At 37.2% G+C, this 24,258-nt stretch overlaps 1 protein-coding gene across 3 annotated transcripts in view; it reads left to right on the top strand.

Moving 5' to 3' along the window:
* The window catches only part of gabbr1b (gamma-aminobutyric acid (GABA) B receptor, 1b), a 770,225-nt gene that overhangs the window by 445,695 nt on the left and 300,272 nt on the right, over window positions 1-24,258 (top strand). For all 3 annotated transcript variants that reach the window (XM_039768692.1, XM_039768693.1, XM_039768691.1), the window contains one exon: window positions 21,175-21,335. In XM_039768692.1, coding sequence (XP_039624626.1) covers window positions 21,175-21,335 — 161 coding nt within the window. The remainder of the gene's footprint in view (window positions 1-21,174; window positions 21,336-24,258) is intronic.

The raw sequence follows: 24,258 nt of genomic DNA, 5'->3' as shown, positions 1-24,258 counted from the left end.
AGTGCCTTATCCTTTGAGTTTCAATATAAATACAAATAGAATAGAATTAAAGAGAATGCAAGTGTAATATGCATACATATACAAGAAATATATTATAGGTGGTAGAGTAAAACAGTGATTAACACCACTACTTCAAGGCTTTTGAATCTTGGTTTCAAATCCCAGCCCGGATACTGTCTTGTACAGTATCTACTTGGCCTGTTTTCCCTTGATCTCTTTGAGTATTCCATTTTTTCTTTCTTTCTGCACACAAGGCAGATTAGGTTTAGTTACAGTGAATAGGCATGTGTGTAAGTGGGTCATGAGACAGACCAGCAACCAGGTCTGTTCCTTCTTTGTGCTACTGAACTCTGTTAGTCTGTCTTCCTTTCCTTTCAATCAGCTGAGTTGATGCCATGTGATTGGCTGATTAGATATTTACACATGTAAGTGTATATATATATATATATATATATATATATATATATATATATATATATATATATATATATATATATATATATATATATCTATACTAATAAAAGGCAAAGCCCTCACTCACTCACTCACTGACTCATTCACTCACTCACTCACTGACTCATCACTAATTCTCCAACTTCCCGTGTGGGTGGAAGGCTGAAATTTGGCAGGTTCATTCCTTACAGCTTCCTTACAAAAGTTGGGCAGGTTTCATTTCGAAATTCTACGCGTAATGGTCATAACTGGAAGCAGTTTTCTCCATTTACTGTAATGGAGATGAGCTTCAACGCCGTGGGGCGGAGTTTCGTGTGACATCATCACGCCTCCCACGTAATCACGCAGTACATAGAAAACCAGGAAGACCTCAAAAAAGCTCTTAAGAAAACATGCATTATATAATTGAGAAGGCAGCGAAACAATAAGAAGCGAGCGAGTGACATATACAACCATATTCATGAGTTCTGTTACTTCGGAAACAAAGCACGATGTAAACCTACACTTTAAATTAAGTTCATAGACAGGCTGCCGCTGGCGTTTGTAATTTAGTGCCCACCCATATAAGGCCGTCCGTCAGCGGCAATCCAATAGCAAACTGCCACGGGTAAATATTCACGGGTGAAGGACTGTGCTTATGGAGAGGAAGATGAGATGGTCAGGGTGGTGTTTGACACAAACTCAGCGAAACTGCGAGAGAAAGTTTTAAGTGCCAGGACTAAGGTAACATTAAATACAGCCATGGACATAGCACGAGATGGCACCAGCACAGCTGGGAACCTTCGATGCATGTACACCGAGTGGCTCACGTGAACTGACGCAGTGCACAGATAAAAGCAACAGTTCCAAAGAGCTGAACAAAACCGAATTACACAATTGAAAAGGCAGCAAAAATATGAAGCGTTTGATACATACAAGCATATTCATAAATCCAACTACTGCGGAAACAAAGCACACGTTGGAAAAAGTCAACGTCCGCTAAAGGAAGACAGTGTAAAAAAAACCCGTGCATGCAGTTTGTCACATCTCAGATAAAGAGGAAGACGAGCTGTTTATTGATGCAGTAAGAAACTAATCGATGAATGAAACCTCTTATCTTTACAACGATTGACAAACACGGAATGTAACTTGAACACAACACATCGTACAAATACGACCCTGATTGAAACAAATAATGATAATCAAATCCTTGATGACAGCAACATTCAATAACACTCACAAAACAATTACTGTATATTGACAATCATGTTACGTTATTTTTAAAATGTTCCCTTTTCATAACTTCTACTTCTCCATTGCGATACGCGGGTATATATATAAATGTATATATATACCCCGATCTACAGTACATACTCTCGCATAGACAAGCCATACGCTGTGGCGCAATTGTAGAGTCTTAGCCTCTAATGCCGACATTCGAGGTTCGATTCGAGAGGGATGCACTGAGTATGTACGCGCGCTACCGATTCATTTTACCTTCGCATCTCCTTGGTTTGGGACGTATGAAAAAATATTCAGTTAACGCAGAATCATGTTACGTTATTTTTAAAATGTTTCCCTTTATTAGCACAAGCACAGCTGAGAAGCTTCGATGCATGTACTCCATAACGCGTTAAAAATAACGATTTAATCACACTTTCAATTCCAAGCAAACGGGAACTTTTGTCAATGCATGATTTCCTGGTACATCCATTACACTGATGCACACATCACAGCTACAAAAATGTTAGAGTCGGAATAAAGCGCGTCTTACGACTGATCATTTCGACTTCCCGAGCGAAGCCTTGATAAAAGCATGGTTTTGTGCACACTGAAAAGCAAGCAAAATTAGATGCATTACAGAAAGCGGACTTTGTGGCTCTTACTGGGGATCATTGGACTTCCGTGACCGTTAGTAATTCTAAATACATCTAATTACAAAATGTTCAATGATCACACTGTTTTAGCCTAATGTACAAAATAATTTTGGCTAAGGTTACTCAGAGTTTAAAGATTAAGTTGGTCAAATTACCTTTTATGTTTCTGACTTATTTTTTTAAGAAGAAAAACTGCACTTTATGTTGAAATTTTGGTTATTATTATTTAAAGACAATACTATTCTGAAAATCTACTTAAAGTACTTAAACTACCACTTTATTTTTAAGTCTGCCCAATTTTAACCAGGGATGATATTTTTGTTTCTGTTTTGAATTTAAATGCAATTGAAAGGCTTTTTTTTTTTCAGAAATTAAAACAGCTTCAGTTTACAATATTCATGTACATGTCTATTATTTGATTCTGTCGCCCACTAAAACACTTTTAAATTAAAAAAAAAAAATTTGCGATTTGGGGCAAATTTACGTGTGCGATTACATACGGTTAATCAAGATTAATTCTTACACAGCCTCTAATTAATTGGATTAATTTTTTAATCAAGTCCCACCTAATATATATATATGTGGATATATATATGTAGATTTGTATATATATATGTGTATATACAGTATATATGTAGATATGTATATGTGTATATACAGTATGTATATATATGTGTATAGATGTATATATATATATATATATATTTATATAGATATGTTTATATATGTGTCTGTGTGTCTATATATATACATACATATATATATATATATATATATATATATATATATATATATATATATATATATATATTGTCACAAGAACGAGACATGGACAGATAAAGAGTTGGGGCAGCCACCCGTATATTGTGGTATCCTGGCTGCAAAGTCGTTTTCTTATAGAAATACAGAGCACTGAAGTGCATACAACCGAGTCCAAAACAAGACTGAGGAAACAAAGGAAAAGGGGCAGGTTTTAAAGGGGAGACAGGAAGTGAGGTCGTATGGATCTGGCACGTGGTCTTCCACCATTGGCTCGTAGCCGGAGGTGACATCAGAGGGACTGGAGCTGGTGTGGCCGACTTCCATTGGCTCAGTCCCGGAAGTGATGTCAGGAGATCCAGGTGAAATCCCGGGATGGTCTACAGGCAAGGGAGAAAAGAGTCAGTGCACTCTGCCACACCCGGCATGCCTCGAACTGCCTTCACTCAAGCCCTTTAGCTGCCTCCCATGCGCGTGTGTGACAATATATATATATATATATATATATATATATATATATGCCAGCAACACTCATGACAATGACAAAACAATTACATTGTCAATCATGTTACGTTATTATTAAAATGTTTCCTTTTCTTTTACTTCTCCGCTGCCAATCGCAGGTATTTTGCTATATATATCTATATATATATATATATACAGATATATATATAAATATATATATATATATAAATAGATAGATATGACAACAACACTCATATCAATAACAAAACAATTACATTAACAATCATCCTACGTTATTTTTAAAATGTTTGCTTTTCTTTTCATAACTTCTTTAACACACTACTTCTCCGCCTGAGCTTGGTATTTTGCTAGTATATATATATATATATATATATATATATATATATATATATATATATATATATATATATATATATATATATATATATATATATATATAATCCTAAGCCTAAAAGTGCAACAGTGACATTTTTAATGTCACATTTTTTGTCACAGTTTAAATCGAGCTTATTTTAAAACCTACATATACAGCATATGTTTGGTATTGTTCTTTTCAGAATTTGTCAAACTTTAATGTGATGTTGTTACATTTTCAGATCCTTATTCCATTTTTAAATTCTAAACTAAAAAATATCATGAACTCACATCTTGCGAGACGGGACTTTGTGCCAAAAGATTTAACCATGCCCTGGGCCGGAAATAAAACACAAGCAGTAGGACAGCTGCTATACAGGCTTTTAAATGTTCGAAGTGCCACACGAGATGCAGATCACGCAGCACGGCAGCAGCAGCAAGCCAGCAGCTTATCAAGCAAAGAGGAGGCAAGAAAAACTGTATTTGTTCCCATTGTATCAACATTTAAGAGGAGTTATGGAGGAGCAACACCATTTCCTTGGGGTGCGTTCTGCCCCCCTTCACAACGTGAGCAGCAGAGACATGAAGTGGCTGGCGAGAGAAGCGAGCAGCAGGGAACCCCCTAGTATACAGTATATATAATATATACTATATTATATATATATAATATGAACTAGTTTTTGTTACAATATTTGTTAACCTATTTGTTCAGTAACTTTATGACTTGTGTGGGTGTCGATGATCTATCGAAGAACTGAGAAAAGTGACTGTGACTTGCTGAGGTCTTTCATAAGACTGTTTCCCTGTCTAGGGTGGAGAGGCGAGTGTAATGTATGTCTTCGTGGATGGTGATGGAGAATATGAAATATTTAGGCTGGATTAGTACTACAAACACAGCATGCCGCTCCTAGTTATTCTTATTATTTTCTCCATCATAATCCAATATTTCCTTTGTTTTTTGGTGGCAGCATTAAGTTAAAAGATGGAAAATTTGTTTTGAGAAATGTGGGAGTCTTTTAGTGAGTTGCTATGTTATTTTACGGAATGACAGTACATTTGGAAGGACAGCTTCCAAAGATACAGTATGCACTGCGTACTATGCAATGTCTATATAGAGCAGATATCTCATTCAGTTTTCTTTCTTTCTGTTTCACTTCGATTACATGTATTTCAGATTTAATCATTCACAATTGTCATTGATGTAATTAATGATCTGGCATGCCAACTGGGATGGAGAGTGGTCTTGTGTCTGGGCAGGAGGTCATTATAAAAAGACAGCACAGATGGATGTGCATCCTGGTTTGGATGGATTCTATTCCCTTTCTCTATCACGTTGCAAAAATAATAGATTTACTGGGGGAGATTAGCTGCCCTCAAAAGTATAGGTGACGGTGCTCCTCTGGAATGACTCTGATTTGGAGAACTGCAGGGATGAATAGAAAGTGTAGTTCTGACAGGCAACCCTATTGGTTTCCTGAATGGTGCTATTGGGTTCTGCCAGGTGAGGATTCTCTTGCTTTCCGGTGTAACTGCCTGACCCAGAAACGATTCCTGGGTGCATTGCTTTGGCACTGGAAATACTCTCAGGTCCAGCATAAATGAGCTGCATCCTCTGACTCTGGGAGTCAGGAAAAGATGGACAAAGCTTGCCTGGATGGGGTGAAGGAAAGGTAGGAAGAAAAAGATGAAAAGAACTGTGTCTTGAAAGAAAACCTGTAAAGTTATTGTTTCGAGCAAAAGGTCTTTTGAACCTGGGATTTGTTTCTGTGTGGTTATATCTAAGGTTTGGCGCTCTGAGAAGCCTCCTACAGGTCACACAATATTTATTTAAAATGGAGTTACATAGACATCAGTTGGGCATGCTGATAATATCCCAAATATATTACTGAACTATTGAATATAAATATACTTATAAATATTAATATTTGTGTATTACCTTAGAAAATGGGATTTAAGTACTCGCTGAAGCCATCTGTTAGTCACTTATTGCTATGAGCATTTGTTAAGATCTTGTTACAGACCTAAGTCTGTAGGTGTAAGTGGCTCATCAGTAGCTCCTAATTTAAAGAGTTGTCATTGATGCTCAGAGACTAATGGGAACAAGTAAAAGGTGTTTTAAAGTCTTGTTGAATATTTCTAATTCACTCATAGATTAAACTTTGGCAGCCCCAAGTTTAAAGTGTTTCCAGTATCTGATGGTCATTTTTTTCTGAAATTGACAGGACTTGCTTTCTTTTCACCTCACAAATTTCACAGTCTGGCAGCCCAGTGCAAAAGTGAAAAATGTTGCAAGTATAGCATATGAGAAGTAAAAAATAGTGTGATTAAAAATGTAGTTATGGAAATTAATTTTGAAATAAGACATTAATGCACTGTAGATGCCCTGTTTATCTAACACTTTGTATAGCTGCACTGTCAGGTTTTAGTAATTGACTGTATATGCCTTGAAAAAGTCATATGGTGTATGCCATTATGACTTCTTATTTTATCATTTAAAAAGCAAAGTTTTACCAGTACTTAGAGTATTTGGTCTAAAATTCAGACAATATTTTCAATCCTAATGACTAGGATTTAAAAATAAAATTCATAATATTAAATTATTTCAAGTAAGAGGTTAGGAACATGTGCTGATACAGCACATTGCTGCACCCACCACATGACAAACCAGCTCAGGATCCCAGATTAGGACCCGAGTGCAGTCATGCTCCACACTAGTTCAAATGGACTGGAACCAATGTGAGGTTTTTTTATGGTGGTTGGTGTGCCAATTCTGTCACCAACCCCCAGGTTTTTCCTTGCAGGTTGGAGGGCCTAATGTCATACTCAGGATGAAGCAATTGCAGGTTAAGTAGAGTCACATTTGGTGTTTATGGGATTCAAACTGCTATTCTTCCAATTGCCAGTGCATGTCCCTAGCTTCAGAGCTACCACTCTGCACTTGTAACAGTACAGTAATAATAAATAATATAAGTTTAGCTTGGGGCTGAAGTAGATCTACTATTGCCTGTTTAACTTTGCAACCAAATAAACAGCCCAGAACCAGCAACTGAAGAATACACTGGAGTGTCAGATGCTTTTTACTTCAGACAATGTACAAAACTGGTAATGTTTGTCAGTCAATTAATGTAAGAACATTTTTCCTAACATATTGAACAATTTAGCACAAAAATAGCAAACCTAAGGAGGAACACAATGCATCCAACTATTCACTTTCTCATCTGCTTATTAAGTTTAGCTTTATCTATCATAGCAGCACCATGTCCAAATCATCTGAGCTGTATGAAGCACAATACAAGTGCACTAAAGGATTGTCCGTGTGTTTCTGCGCTGTACACTATTAACTTTGGTGTGTTTTTTCCCTATATTTTCCACCTGTAGACTGTCGCTCTGTTCTGTTTCTGTTGTGAAAAATAAATTAAGTCATGTCCCTGAACAGCAGTCAAATGAATGAGTTGCTGATTATGGAAATAATTATTGTATAATATTATTTGTTTACTTGAATTGCTTCATACATTTTATGGCATTTGTATCTTTATAGGTTTCCTTTTCAGGACTGAAAATTTGCATCAAAATGCGACAATTAGAATTGTGATGTTTCAAAATAAAAGATGCTATGCAGCATATCTTAGATTACAGGTCTTTATTGTCACATACACTACAACAGCATGGTGAAATTCTTGTGCCACAGTTGTGGGGGTGTGAGGGGAGTATATATAGACAGTAAGATGGTTTAAAAATAAACAAATGCAGTAAATAAATACAGGTAAGACTAGCAGGGAATACAAAATGCAGTAAACAAAGGTAGCAAGTGTGAAATAAAACTGTACAGACATACAGATTGTGATAAACAGTAGGAAAAAATATGGGAGTACACATGTAATGTATGTACAATACAGTTACACATAAATCATAAAACTATGGGTACTATGGGTACCTTATGGCCTTGGGGAGAAAGCTGTCCCCGAAGCAGGTGGAGTGTGAAGGCGAATGATGGATTGCTGGCATCAGAGAAAAGCGAGGGATTCAGCCCTCCTCAAACATTGGGTGGGGTAGATTGTAGGCAGCTGTGGAAGGCCAAACCCAATGGTTTTAGAAGCAGTTCAGACAGCCCTTTGGAGGAGTTTGCGATCCTGATAATTGATGTTATCAAATCACACCATGATGCATCTTTCAATGGTGCAGTGTTAAAGTTCACTAGTGTTTTGGTTCCCACCCCAAAACTAGTTAGCCTCCTCTGAAAAAAAGCCTTTTGGAGGATACAGGTGGCCTTGACAGACGATGAAAGGCAGTTGGTGATCTGGACACCTAGGAACCTGAAGCTGCTAACTGTTTGGACGGGGGAGTTGTTATGTGGGGTGGAGTTTGATTACTTTGTTCTTTCCAAAGTCAAGAATGACTTCCTTTGTTTTGTTGACATTCAGGGAGGGGCTGTTGTCATGGCACCATACAGTCCGGTCTTTTACCTCCTTCCTGTAGATATCCTCATCATTGTCACTGATGAGGTCAATCACAGTGGTGTCAATTGTGAAAATTATGTTGCTTTATACCTCATACTTTGTTATGCAGTCACATGTGAATAGACTCTATGATGTTGCAGCCTTGTGGAATGCCTATATTAGTGAACAGCGTGGAGGAGTACCTGTTGCCAATCCTCACTGGCTGGGGCATAAATATCAGGAATTTAAACACCCAGCCACAGATTTGGCTGCTCAGATCAAGATCTCTGAGCTTCAGCACCAAGCTGGAGGAAACTATGGTGTTAAAGGCAGAGTAATGGTTAATGAATAGCATCCTGATGTAAGTGTTTTCCTTTCCAGATGTTCCAGAGGGCAAGGGAGATTGCACCATTCACAGATCTATTACTACTATTGTCTTTTCAAGTTAGGGTCTGAAAGCAAATATGAAACACTAGAAACAGTATTACTATTTCCTCTGTTTCATGGCACTTGAAGAAGAACAATTCATTAAAAGATTTATGCAGATTAATTACAGCAAAAACAGATGATAGTTCTTCATGTCACTATAAGATCTAAGAAAAGAATATTTTCAGTAATTGCAGATTTAAAAAAAAAAATGAGGAAAGTTAATTTCATGATGAAAAAATAAAGCTAAACCTATAGCAAATACAGTGTTTTCATTTTTCAGCTTTTCATCAGGCAAACTTCTATTGCAATAAAAATTATAGTTAAAGAATTATCTCCTTCAGGGCTGTTTGTTTGTTCTTATGGCATTAAATTTGTTTATGAAGTTCACAGACAATAAAGATTATCTGAGATAACAGAAGAGCAATTGCTAATGTGTTACATTTCACATATTTTGGAACAAATCACAAATAATGCTGTAAAAGAAAATTTCCCTGCTCTTCTTCTTTCTGTTATTTTTACATGGAGCACCACTGGCAAAGTAGTTCTGTTCTCTTAAGGGGATGACACCCACCTTTTGTGTCCCCATGGTGCTGGGCCTAGCTTGGGTCAAAAGGCAAACTTGCTCATTTTGCCATTTCTGGCCTACGGGGCTGCCAATGATGATCACAGTGTTAAAGATTTCTCTAGCTCATTTATACATATTTGCTTTGGAGTTCTGGTATATCTAAACTATTAATAGACCTTTCTAATATGGGAGTGATTTTTGCTATATCGTGCATGGTAATATGCATTATAACATTCACCAAATCTGCTATTTATATATCTCCATGTTCAATAACGCTTGTATTGGCTACAGTATTACTTTTTACAATACCTTTCTGAACTTCTTGTTATCTAAAATCTTATTTTCCTTTTTGCCATGTTCATAATATGAAGAGTGTGAATTAAATGATAGCTACTGGATAGCTGTTCTTGTGATTAATAAATCAAACTCTAAAGCTAGTCATTTTTGTAATTCAGTCATCAATTGTGGACATAGGGTTAATTGCTTTGTCATTCTAGCTTTTGTGTAAGCAATAGGATATTCTTTGTTCTATTCAGATTTACTTTAATTGTATTCCAGATAGATCAGGAGGATTCGGATATGTTTCACAATATATATCATTACAAATGTATGAGATCATGTGATTTAACTTTTACTTAAGGACACATTTTATTGTTATTTGCTTATTTAACAGTATAGCCTTCAAATGTTTTAAGTTAAGTTTGCTTACAGTGCATGTTTTTATAAACCATATGTCTAATATAGGATGTTAACTTTAAAAGATTTTACATTAGCTTCTTTAAGTTAAACACAATCAAAAAATGCACAGATATCACTGACATGCACTGAATGCTTTTTAGTTAGCTGCATTTAAACATTTGTGACCATAATGTCTACTCAAAATGTACTTAATTCAGTTAGAAAAATAAAACATTTCTGGAAAAATTAGAAAATAGTTAATAAAAAAAGAAAAACAGAATATCTACCCATCCATCATCCAACCTGCTATATCCTAACACAGGGTCATGGGGGTCTGCTGGAACCAATCCCAGCCAACACAGGGTGCAAGAAGGGAACAAACCTCGGGCAGAACGCCATCCCACTGCAGAAAACAGAATATTCTGTTGCAAATTCTAAAATTCAACATATGTAGTTTACTAGCTCATTAATCCAATGAGTAAACTCTAAACAAACCTATGCACATGACAAGAAAACACTGTGAGGTAATAAACTACACTGAGTAATCAAGAGGTCCATTTTCTTACTTTAACCAATGGTTTTTGCCAACAAACCATTTTGTAATAAACATTACATACATTGGCCAACAAATTTAAATGAAATCATTTCAAAGATAGGTCAGTATCCCCAAATATGCATCCATGTTAGCAGTTTCTGGGCCTGCTTATTCCATTACAGGATCAGGGAAGGAAGCTACACTGAAAAAGGCACCACTTATCAAAAGGCACACCAACACATGCACACTTGCTACATCAAGCAAACTTGACCTGGGATCTCATTTAGAAAACTTTGCTTGAATCCAAGTGCAAAAATATGTGCACACCAAAAAAACTGAAAAATGTGTACTGCAAAAAAAAAAAAAAGTTATAAAACCTGATTTACACACATTTTTATGCAATTTACCTTTATAAATAAGAATCGTGTTGTAAAAATATGTATTTGAATGAGCCTCAAACTTCACCATGTTGCCATTCTGTAATAACAATACATAAACTATTAGGGCCAAATCCTTTCATTTAATGTTTATGGTAAATTTACCTTAGCTTGTGCTACGTTTGAACTTGAATATAATGTTGCTTTAATGTACATAATGGAAGATACAGTTCCACCCCCTATAAGATAAAGGTAATGGAATGTTTAGAGATGGGAAAATGATAGCGAGGCACCGAAGCTCGTGTCAGTCAATCTGAAGCATAGCAAGTCGAATCACTGTGCCGGAGCTTGTGTCAAAACACCGCTGTCACGTGACCCATACGTTTGAAGCTTCGAACGTCATCAGTGCTTCAGAACGCAATTTATTGGTTTGACAGCGCTTTGTTGGTTTGACAGCTTTGGTGCTAAATGAACAGGTAGCCTATAAAAAATGCATCGTTCTCATTCAACAATGTTGGGTTGTAAGGAGAGAGAGATTTGGAGAGCTTTGATGACATATGGCGACTAAAAGCAGAAAACGGGGTTCAGAAGTTAAATAATATAAATGATAAGGACCTTATCAGAATAAAATGAACACAAACTTTTCTGACCTTTTACTGGTGACATGAGACTGAAACAGTGAGTGCTGCTTCACTTGCACTACTGAGAGCTTGCCTTGACCTCAGTTAACCACCAGATGTTGCTGTTCATACTTGGGCTGAGGCTTCAAAGCTTTGAATCTTTTTCAACACAAATAGAAAGAAAGGTAGGGATGGGGATCGATCTGTTCTTAACTCAATTTTTCTTTTTGTAAAAACTTGATTGCTTTGTATAGATTGTAATAAAAAAAAAGCTTCATTCATGAGCTTTATTTTTCCCATCACTAGGAATGTCTGTGTGACAAAAGTATAGCTCAGGGGTTCTCAAAGTCAGTCCTTGGGACCCACTGTGGCTGCATGTTTTTGTTCCAACCAGATTCATAATCAGTGACAACAACTGGTAACACTGATCTCATTTAATTAGCTGGCATTTTTTTCTCTTAATCTACATTTAGAAAAGCACAGGAGCATGATTTTTACATTTATAAGACATTTAGAAATATTTCTGCTTTTGCTATAGATTTAAATGCTTAACTCTCTTTTGTTGATTTCATTATATTTTGCCCTTTCTCTGTGCAGTTTTTCTTCTTTGTTTTATCTTATTAATGACAATTAAAAATGAGCAGAGGCAAACAACACTGAATAATCAAAGGCTGCAACTACTTTAGCATCAGACCCCCTAATTACTAAATAATGGATTAATTAAACAATTAGAACACCTAGACAAGTAAAATGAGAATCAAAATGAAAATATCTCTCTATTATAAAAAAAAAATCCTGGAAAGGAAAAGCAGGGCGACGATACATGATCTTCTCGGAAGTTCTCAGAAGACACTTAAAAGACCTGTGAGATGCAAACAATATCAAATAACACAAAGTCATGTAAAGGCACGTAGCACACACAGATCCTGTGCTCTCAGCACATATAAAGCGTATAAGGACAGTACGTTCTAGATGAAACGCCAACGACTAAGCAAAGAAAAAAGAGCAGCACGGAGAAAAGAGACCCAAAAGTGTTAGAGAGAAAAAAGGGCAAATAATAGATTATTAAAGCAGTGGAATCCGAAGGCTCAAACAAACGATGGCGCGATACGCATGCAGAGAAAGGTAATGAATATGAAAGCAGCAAAATTTGAAAGTATTGTAGCTTCCCAGTCAGGTTGAAGACTTTTTTGTTTTAAGTGACTGTTAGGTCCGATTGAGGGAGGGTAGAGTACAGCACAGAAGACTAATAGCAGTGCGACAGCATCAGAAAGACAGAAGATGATCTGACGGCACCTCCATAGCATGCGTTCCTATATATAGCAAAGTTTACTGTCAAATAATGCAAAGAGTATGTGACACGTGTTTCTCCCTTATTTGGGCTCATGAGGCATACACACTCACTGCATCCCTCTTGGGGACTGAACCTCTGCAAGATTGGTGTTGCGTACTCTTTGCATTATTTGACAGTTAACTTTGTAACATCTTATGATCTGCTTCTCGCAACTGAAGAGGGCACCATGGCAGATGTTTGCCGACTTACAGACCAACCACAAGCGTTACCTGGTAGGTAACCACTCATACAATCAGATTGAAGGTATCAAAACTATGAATGAACACATGTGGAGCTATGTACTTAACAAAAAAAGGTGAAATAACTGAAAACATGTTTTATATTCTAGTTTCTTCAAAATAGCCACCCTTTGCTCTGATTACTGCTTTGCACACTCTTGGCATTCTCTCGAAGAGCTTCAACAGGTAGTCACCTGAAATGGTTTTCACTTCACAGGTGTGCCTTATCAGGGTTATTTAGTGGAATTTCTTGCTTTATCAATGGGGTTGGGACCAGCAGTTGTGTTGTGCAGAAGTCAGATTAGTTGCACAATCATTTATTTTTCAACAGGACAATGACCCCAAACACACCTCCAGGCTGTGTAAGGGCTATTTGACCAAGAAGGAGAGTGATGGAGTGCTGTAAATGGTCATGAAAATAAAGAAAACACATTGAATGAGGAGGTGTGTCCAAACCTTTGGCCTGTACTATATATATATATATATATATATATATATATATATATATAACCAAACTTAGCTTCCTAGTTTCTATATTCTTCCCAAAACACAGAACTTGGGAAATAACACATCACTTAATTAGCCCAGGAGTCCAATTAAAAACAGAAGCTGTTTGTAACACAAACCTGCAGCCACAGTGTGCCCCCAGGACCGAGGTTGGGAAACACTGATGTACAGTACCATCATCTTTGCCAGAGCTTCCTTGCCTTAAAATGAATGAATTACAGGTTGACCCAGGCCACCGAGTCATGACGTTTATTAGTTTCATCTTGTCATCACTGCTGACTTGTGCGATAATGGAATTTTAACTGCTTACAGTTAATAAAAGCAGCTTCTTTCTCACCAGGTGCCATTATTGAGTGCAGTAAAGCGATACGATTATGTTAGGAGAACGAGACGCAGCTGCAAATTGCCTTTTTATGTTGGCAAAAAAAAGATTATATTTTATGTAAATACATCTGTGCCAAACGTAATTAGAAGGTACCTTGTCAGTCGATTAATGGCTTCCAGAACAGCAGGCATAATGGAGTGAAGCTTGGCTGAGATATTGCTGACCTGTCAGCCGGATCCTTGAGAAGTGACAACAAGTAGGCTTTATAAACTGACTAAAAACCAAAAAAGTTCTTCAGTGCAAACAATGAGCATTGATCCTCTAAAAAGGGAACTAAAATACAATCTGTACATCATATTCATCACTTTTGAGATGTAATTTTTATCCCATCAATGGACATCATAATAACGGTTCAATTAAATGCATTATTATAAGTGTCAGTCGTCATTTGGTTGCTTTGGCCGCATTTCGCTACTTGATCAAGGATGTTGTCATTTCCAATTGTTTCCATTGCGTACATTTGGTTCATAGTTGATGTAAATATATACAGCTTCTCACGTCATGTTTTCCTTTATAAATCCTGATGTTTGCGTGGAAAGCTGAGCATGCACAAAAAGATACTCAAAGTGTCTCAGCGGCCCTTGCAAAGTACCTGAGAAAATTCTGAATGGATATGGAAAGTCAGTGGCATCTCATGCGTAATGTATGATAGAAGAACATTGTTTGTATTATTAAAAGTAGCTATCTGGTTTTAAAATCTTGTATTAAAAACTTCCACACACCAATTAATAAAAGCTTGGGTATTCACTCTAATGGCATTTTAACCTGGCTGCATATCAGTAAAGATGAGTGCTCTCAAGAACCAGCAGTTTTTATCAGTAGGTAATTAAATATAAATGACAAGAGCTAGTTTACTGATAGACCTTTCTATTTACTGTCTTTGGATGAATTATGAATTTAAATAAAATACCCACAAGGGGGCAGTGAAGTTGAAGAGAGATTTTAATCGGTCCAACAGAAGAACAGAAAAGATTAGGGAATTAGGGGGGGAAATCAAGTTTAGCATTAATTTACAAATCATAATATTCTCAATCCCGATTAATCCAATTTGGTGTAGCGGATGTCAATGGCGGGGCTAATCCCGGTAATCCCGACAGGAATGAACCCGAAATGGGGACCCAGGATCTTCACTCACACAGCCCACAGCCAGTTCAGAGCTGCCAATTAGCTTAACAATAATGATGAAGATAGAAAAAACAAAAAGCACCAAATGGGAACAAATACTCACTTAAATGCAACATTTGCAGCTATTTCCAATCATTCTATAGGCCAACGTGTATGAAAAGCAGTGGAGAGAGCTGGAGCCTGTCTTGGCAGCATCGGCGCAAATGTTCATCAGCCTAAAACGGGATGCCGGCGTGTTTCTGGACTTACACACGCGCGCCCTCGTGCACTTATTTCACCAATTAACCTTACAGATCTTTGAGATATAAAAGTGAAATCGGAGCTGGCATGAGAAACATTTAGGCTCCATGAGAACGTGCGAACTCTAGATGTTCTCAACTTTTATACGGGACGGGATTCGAATCCAGTCTTCCCGGATTTATACTCTCGAACAAATATTAAGCTCTTATGAAAAATAAAAAAGCGTTATGCATTAGTCACCAGTTATGATAATTATAACACTTTTTTTTAGTAATGACAGTGTAGATCACCGCAAAATTTCATGAGTCAAATGAATGCGCGTTGTGTTAAATTTTAGGAGTGGATACTTGGCACCGTCGCGGCTCCGTCTACTCTTTGATGTTCAAACGCTGGAGTTCCTGCTGTTTGAGGTGCCTTTTGTGTAAACTTGCAGCAAGCAATGCTCCATGCCGCAGGGATCTTTTGAATAGCGAGATTGTCTGGTAAATTATTAAACAATATTTGATAGCGTTTTAGGTTTGCGGAAGGGGTCCTAACGCAGGTCATCGCCCTTTTTATAAGTGAATTATTTAAAGCGAGAATGTTGCAGTAAATCGCGAGTGGCAAAGTAAAAACGGCTCCTTTTTCCAGTCTAACTAGCCTGTCCTCTCTGTGCGTTTGGCTGCTTCTCTGAAGAGTGGAATATGGGATATCATGTCTTTAGTGTGGCCAGAGAGAGGGGGAGAAAAAGAAAGTGAACGCTATAAACGAAGGTGGCCGCAAAACAGAATTTGCTGGAATAATAACATTTATTTATATAGCACATGTTCATACAAAAAGTAGATCAAAGTGCTTTACATAATGAAGAAAAGAAAAATAAAAGACAAAATAAGAAATTAAAGTAAGACATTAAACGTATAAACTTATAAGTTAACATAACGTAAGATGTCATGGGTTCGGTGATCGTTTCACATTTGTACTTTGAGAGTATCACAGTTTAAATTACAAAAATAAATAAAATATAAGGGGCGGTGACGCCTTGGTTAACTCCACTGCTGCATGGATATGGCGCTTTGAGTTCGAATACCGAGCTCGTTTAGTTGTCTACGTAGATTTTGCACATTCTCTTAGTTGTGTGTGTGAATTTTCCTTGGGGTACTCCAAGATCTCTTCCACTGCTGTTAAATGGTTATTGACCTCTGAGATGATGAAGCCTCTTGAGGAGTCTTTCTGATAATAAAATGGTTTAAGAAATCTTTTTTCATAATGTGTTAAGAACATGCAGCAGACAGTGACTATTTGTCTGCATTACTCCAAGAGCTGCCGGGTTATACTCTATTTCAGTGAGAACTAAGGTGGTCTAGGGCTGGTTTGAGAATGGTGTGGTTAAGGTTTTGGACTTCAGACCCAGAGGTTGTGGGTCCAGGCCCACTACTGACATTGTGTAACAATGACAAGTCTCTTCACCTGTTTGTGCTGCAATTTAAAAAGCAAAAGAAATGTAACTGATTGTATCTCAGATGTTGAAATTCACAATGGATAAAGGTGTTAGCCAAATAATCATTTATAATAATAAGTTTAAACATGAATACTGTGATTGAGTGTGCACTAGGATGCAACTAGATTGTTCCCTGCCTATCTCATTGGTTTGGAAATTGACGACAGGGCTATAGCAATCAAAGACAAGTTTTGAGCAAATGCAGGCTCAATGCCCCCAGTTGCACCAAGAATGGCTGTGAAAAGATTGATTGGGGTGTAAGCATTGTCCTTCACTCTTAAAAATACTGGTTTGCTAATGGCACTTTATGTTTCTTACTGAGTTATGTAGTTCCTTGTTGAACACTTGCTTGACAAAGCACCATTTTATTCTCGAAAGTTGGTTCTTTTTACTTTGAAAAAGCTCCTAATATATAGAAAAAAAACCCTGAAATCTTCAATGTATGGTAGGCTACCTGCAGGACACTAGCAGATTCAGAAAACTGGGACTTGGCCTGTCTTATTGCATGTAGTGAGGGTCCTTTTAAAACTATCACCCATTTGTGTTTCATAAATTGGTTACAATCTAGTCATGGTTAGTTAGTGTACGGTACATGTTGCAGATCTAAATAAATAAAATGTCTTTCCGCAATCATCATGTGCATTGGGTGTTTTAGTAACCAAAAACAGTTCCCCTATGGCATCACCCTGAACAACCACTCTGGCACCTCTATTTTTAAGAGTGAAACTGGTGGACCCCAGTGTAGCTAACTGTCTGTCAGCCGTCTTCGTTTTTATTATCCAGGGATCAGTCTTTTTGACTTTTGAAGTGAGTACTTGGAGGAAGGAGTCCGTGACGCGCAGTGAGGTTCAGGCCTGGTCAGATTTAAGGATATATGAATCTAAAAGAGTAGCTTATTCACTTTTCAGTTTGCTGCATGCTCATTTACTACTGGTCATGTTTCATATCTCATCAGCATACTTTACATACACGTAGGTAAAGTACATATTTGACTAAGAAAGAACATTACAGTTATAGCGGCAAAAGAGAGCACATTTGCTCTGCATCTTCCATGTGTTCTAAATTTGACGTTGCAATTCCACAATTTATATTCATTCAATACAAATGAAAGTATAGTTGTTTTTAAAAGCTTTTAATTCTGATGCGTTAATCAATATTAATACAGACTGTTCAACAAAAGGATAACAAGCAAAACAAAAGAATATTTTATTTAAGGTCAAAATTGAATTTTTAAAAATGGGATTTTTTTTTTTTAGTCTGATCCCATTTTTTTATATATAATTAAAAGCCATTTATGGTCTTACCTTTATTTGTAAATGAAGTCCATGTCCCTATCCTTCTCCACGAAAATCTCTATCACTTTCTTGTAAAAATCCTCCTAATTTTCTTTAATTTTAATAGTCTTAATCTTCCATTTTGGCAGTCAGTCTGAAGAAAAAATAAAAATAAAGGGACCGCTGCAGTGCATTTGAATTTCTGAAATCGCTAACTTTTTGGCATCTCTTTGTAGAATAACAGTGGCAACAAGCACCTGTTGGGCTCACGTGCACCCCCTTCAGTGTAGCACAGTACTGTCTGCCTCACCATGTGCCTTTTCACTGCACTTTTATGTCCGATCAGCAAGACTAAATATGTCACACACATTCATTAAAGATATTAGCCAGCCTGTGTAAAGTCAGGGTGTATAATAAACATATTTGTAAACATTATATTTGACGACATACAGAGAGACAGCAATAGCCCCATGCCAATTGCGTGCGTCAATCCAGTGTGAGGGAGAGCGCTGTCCGAGGTCAGGCTGGACTCTTCGCTGCTGCACCTTGTGTTTCTCCCCTGTATTTGAACAGGAACTGCACAAATTCAGCGATTTTGTCTAGATAAATTATTAAAATTATTGGAATCATACAGAAAACACATTTATAGCATAGACCACTGGACACATTTATTTTATGTCATCATTATTTTTTTTTTTAACTTTTCATGATGACAGGTGAGGCTCTACCTCACCTGCCTCCCCAGACCGCACGTCCCTGGAGGGAGTTTGGTCTTGAAAAATATCAAGGAAAAATAAGGTAATTGATCCTAGTCTAAAAAAAGTAAAATGCCCACAGACCCTCAGGATAATATTTTTTACCACTGGTTTACTGTTATTTTTTTTATCTGTGTCTCCTGTCTCCTATTTTTGATTCCAAAGTGGATCTTCAGAGTGATGCAATTGGGAAACCATTTTTGGTTACCAAAAGAACCATTCACATAAAGCTTTCACGAAAGAACCTTAGTTTATTTAGAATATAACAGACTCCATAAATAGCCATGAACAGATTATAAAAGATTTATGAAACACCAATGGGTTTCTTATTTTAAAAGGACTCTTGTTGCGTGGTGCTGAGGTGTCACCTGTTGCACGGCTGCACATGGGTCCCAATCCGGGTGGTTCCACGTGTGGTGGGTGCGGCAACGCGTTATAATCAGCGCAGGCTCCCAAACTCTCTTTCTCCTCTCTTGCTGCATACAATAGATTTTCTTGATCTGTTAGTATCCTGTTAGGTAGCCTACTATGCATTAAAGATTTTAGCGTTGTCCCCATATTAGCCTGGAGTCCCACTTCATATTTAAAGAAACCTTCCCAGAATTAAAAAAAACAGTAAAGTGCCATTAAGGAACCCACTTTTTTTTTAAAAAAAATGTACATGCAAGAGCAGCATGGTGCCGCAGTACTTAGATCCTAGCCCCAGCTCCTAGATCTGAATCAGGGTGCAGTTGCTATTTCTGTGGACGTTGCTAGTTCTCTCTATGTGTGCTACTCTAGATTTCCGCCCACGAGCAAACAACGCGTGTGTTAGGCTCACTGGTTCATTAAGAAGTGTGTACTGTGATAAACAGAAGCCCCGGTCAGAGATGAGTCGAACCTTAAACCTGATGCGACCGCAAAATTGACAAAAAAGGCTTTTTAAATTGACAGATGGATTCATATTTCAATAGAGTCATGATTGGTTGGACATCACAAAGCTCGACAGGTCAATAACGTGTGCTCTGAAATTGTCATAAAAGCTCTAATCACATTTTTCTGTAAAATCCTTCACTGTGGCTCTTCAGTTATTCGCACTCACTGCAGTACGAAGAAACGCCGTCGAAACGACCTATTTTAAAAGAAGCAAGCTCTCTCTCTCTCGCCCCCCTGAGCCACCCCCATCCCCCCTTCACTTTTGCTCTCTTTATCCTACACTCCATCTCTGAGTCCACACATCGCCTGCTTGAAATGCTCGAATTAATTTGAGACTTGACAGTTTCAAATCGCGTCGATGGTGTTCTAGAAAGATGTATTTTAAATAGCTGTGGACGCTGAATCGGAATTCTTTGGATCTTTCCATGCTTTTTCTTCTTCTCTCACTGAGCCGCTTTATTATTCGGAAGACTCGGAATTTATATTTGGACTGCTGGTGCTTTTGTGATTTTTTTAACAGTTCGCTGTAATTGTTTTTCTCTGTGCCGAGTAGCAACTGTGCAGAAATCTAGCAGCCACACTGGGGGATATAAACAGATACTGTATTATGGCACTTAATTAATCTGTTAATTAGCAATCGATATATCAAACTGATTGCTTCTCAAAGAGCTGACACAACGGGCAAAACAAACAAACAAACAAATACACAAAAAAACAAGATGAACGGGTTTGTTGAACTAAGAGACAGATTGACAGGGATCATTTAAGAGCGGTAATTAAGAGTGGCCTGCACGAAGCAATGTGAATAGATTTCGAGCAAACGATCAGGCTCTGATTCCAGCTATAGATTTGTGTGTGATGTGTGAGAGACTGCGCGTGCGTGTGCCTACAAGTGAGAGGTTAATAAGAACACCTGCAGACAGCCAATAATGGATTAATCGCGTTTGGCTAAAAATGCTAGACAGATATACAGGGCGACAAACTCTGGAGAGCTAGAAATCCAAGTATTTGATCTGTTAAGCAGCTAAATATTATAACGGCCGGACTGCTAGGCTGAATAGCAGTAATGATAAAATGGTGCGAGATTGTTCGTGCTGACTAGAACAAGCTGTTCAGTCATATTGTATAAAGGCATGTAGCGCGCACAGCGAGGAGCGCAGCACAAAGTTTCACAGAGCTACAGAAATAACGGTCCTCGAACTCGTGGCTGGCACAGACAGGGAGGTTTATAGGACACTGCACATCTCGATAGCGGAGACCTACCGCCGTAATGTCGTCGCATGGCAGAGACTTAGTCGCGCTAAGGTGCTTTTTCCCTGGTGTGATCTTGACTATTGCCTCGCTGATCTTGTCCTCGCTCCTCACTCCGGCTCTAGGTAAGAAGCCACTATACATCGGAGCGCTTTTCCCGATGAGCGGAGGATGGCCCGGTGGACAAGCCTGCTTACCTTCAGCGAAGATGGCCCTAGAGCACGTCAACAACCGGCATGACATCCTCCCCGGATACGAACTCAAACTCATCTACCAGGACAGTAAGGTAAGAAAGCACTTCTCTTCCTTCCTTCATTTGATTAAATCAATGTATTTAAATACCTAAGGCACAATCAAGTGCTGAGGTTCTAGTTAGAAAACTGGTTTGGGTAATGCATGCGTGTATGTGTGGCCAAGCTGTGGGCACGATGGAGGCTTAACAATTTAGAAAATGTAATTGCTTCACTGAGAAATAATGTCAATCGGAAATAACATCTGTGATGTAGTTTTTAAGATCATGCATTAAGGAAATTTTAGATAATACACCAGTCAACAAAAACTTTCAGCATTCAATGTACTCTAAAAGAACGAAATTCTGTCACAGTGAGATATGTAGGCACAAAAAGCCAGCCCATGAACATATTAACTTCTTATGTTTCATAAATATTTTATTCCACTTGCATTGAATGCACAAATGCTGTTTTTATAAAATGTTTACGACTTGATATGTTAGACAGAAAGAGACATCCCTTTACTTTAACGTGCTTTATATAATTTTCATAATGTGTCTAAAACATATAATCCTTAGGTACAGTGTCTTTTCTGTAGTCACTAGTATTTGTGTTACAATTATCTAATCAGTTAATACTAATTGGAAAATGTACATAACATTTTACAAAATACTGTATCAGTAGCCAGATTCATGTGCCAGGGCTTACATGAGCAAATTCCTAAAATTATATTACTTTTTACACTTAATAATTTACACAAACGTCATGTTTTTTCATTAGCTCCCACACTTTATTGCTGCTGGCTCACAGCTCTAGAGCCCTAAGTACTTGTAAAGAAAATTTTTGTGCCACTTTTATCATTTAAGCCATCATAAGAGTGTGAGTGTGTATGTTCATTTTAAAAACAAATATAGACCATAAAGTGAAAATTAAGTCAAAGTTGGTAACACAATAGAAAGTTAAATGCACTTATTGATGGATCAACAGTTGAAACTTTGTGTTTCTAACATGAGCTTTTACCCCGTTGCACACTCACGCAATCCTTCACTATTTTTCTTATTTGCTTGTACAGTAAATAAATACACACAACACATCCTGCTTATTTTAAATGGAAATAATGCAGCTGCTTATTCTGCAGCCCTGAATATGACCTTTCTTCTTATTTATTTGAATGTTGTGCATGGGTATTTGATAATGTTGTTTTGTTAACTCTATATTATAACAGAATTCAAATGCCTTGAAATAATGGAATTTCCATTTCAGTTATGCTTATTGTAATTTGTACTGTGAAGAGTGTTAATTAGATGTAGCAGCAACTGTTGCATACCTGCCATATCTGAAAACGGTGCATAAAATGTTTTATTGTATGTGCAAGTAGTAGTGAGGCGATTTATAGTAAAAGGCTTGAACTGTAGTGTTCAATTTTGATTTTGCCTTTTTAAATAATCAATCTGAAGATCTAATGTATTCTATTCTAGTCTATTAACATGTTCAGTACAAGATTAGAAACTTTGTCGTGTGCTCACTTATAAAACAATAGTCATAGAGTGTTTTAAATAGTTTAAAATATTTAATGTCTTGCATGTTATTCCATAACCTTTAATGTATGATTTTTATAGTATCTAATTAAACAATAATACATAATTTGAAAAAGCTGGAACCCTATGCAGGGCTGGTTCTTGTTTAGTACTCAGTGCTACCAGGATAGGCTGAGGCTCCCCATGACCCCAGGTATGGCTAAAGTGGGGGAAAAAAAATGAATAGAATAAAAATCCATATTGTAATTTATAAAGCACTTATTCTCTTGGTAATATTATGAAAAATATGATTTGATATTATAGTAAAAAATTACTCACATTTTTTTATAGATTAAAGATAACTTAATTTTACTACTTTTGTACTGAAAGTGAAGAGGTAGGAAATTCTGATTATTTTCTATAATAAGAACCTTTCATTTTACTTCACATATAGTAGATGATCAGCAATTTTGCCTCCGGTGTATTTTTGTGAATTTGATTACATTTTCTTTAATTATGGAGCAAACTGCTTTAATTACAGCTAATGACTTCAATATGTTCATATATGAAATGGGGACATGGTGACTCAGTGGTTAGTTGTACTCCCTAGCAGAGCTTTAGGGACCTATAGGTTCTTTTGCAGTCTGGTTCTAGTCTGCCTCAATGTCTCAAGCCTGCATGGATGTCCTCAGGGGAGTTGACTTTGCTCTCACATCCCAGCTACAAACACACACACAGTACTAACTGACAGCTCTGCATTTGGCCAAGTGAAAGGGTCTGAGTATGAGTGACCCCAGCAATGGAGCAGCATCCTCTCTAATGGTGGGCTCTCTCTGCCTTATGCTAATAGGATAGGTTATAGATCTTCAGGATTCTGTAATGGACCGAGAAGTTTCAGAAAATGAATGGATGAATATAAAATACAATAATACTGTACATCATCTCATTGTGAAGTGTTACTTTCAAATTGGCATTATTTATTATGATAGAAATTACTAATTACTATGCATTGAGTACTTTGAGTGGTTGCTGTAGAACATTTGCTGATGCTGACATGTGAGGAAAATAAGTTCATGAATCATGTTTATTTATTATTTATATTTGCATGAAAGCCTGCTATTTCAATTATAGAGTATTTGTGCTGTTCAGAGTTAATACTTTGATGAATAATAACAATTATTTAACCAATTCAGGGTCATGGAGGACCTCTGTACCACTAGGTGTAAGGTAGTACCTGATTCCTTGATGGGTTTCCAGTCAATACCAATAAATAATTCATTTGGTTGAGTTCATATGTGTTACTAACCCTAATTCTGGGTGGTGTGGTGGCACAGTAAGTAGAGGTGTTACCAAAAGGATACACCATCCTGCATTTAGCCCCATTGTCACTGCAGAGTTTACATTTGAGTTTTTCTCTGAGTACTTTAGTTTCCCCTCTAAGACGTTGACAATTGTGTGGTTG

Source organism: Polypterus senegalus, chromosome 11 (assembly GCF_016835505.1).
Source record: "Polypterus senegalus isolate Bchr_013 chromosome 11, ASM1683550v1, whole genome shotgun sequence".
Taxonomy (NCBI): domain Eukaryota; kingdom Metazoa; phylum Chordata; class Cladistia; order Polypteriformes; family Polypteridae; genus Polypterus; species Polypterus senegalus.
Note: the sequence above shows the minus strand (reverse complement) of the source record. Positions and strands in the feature narration are given on the sequence as shown.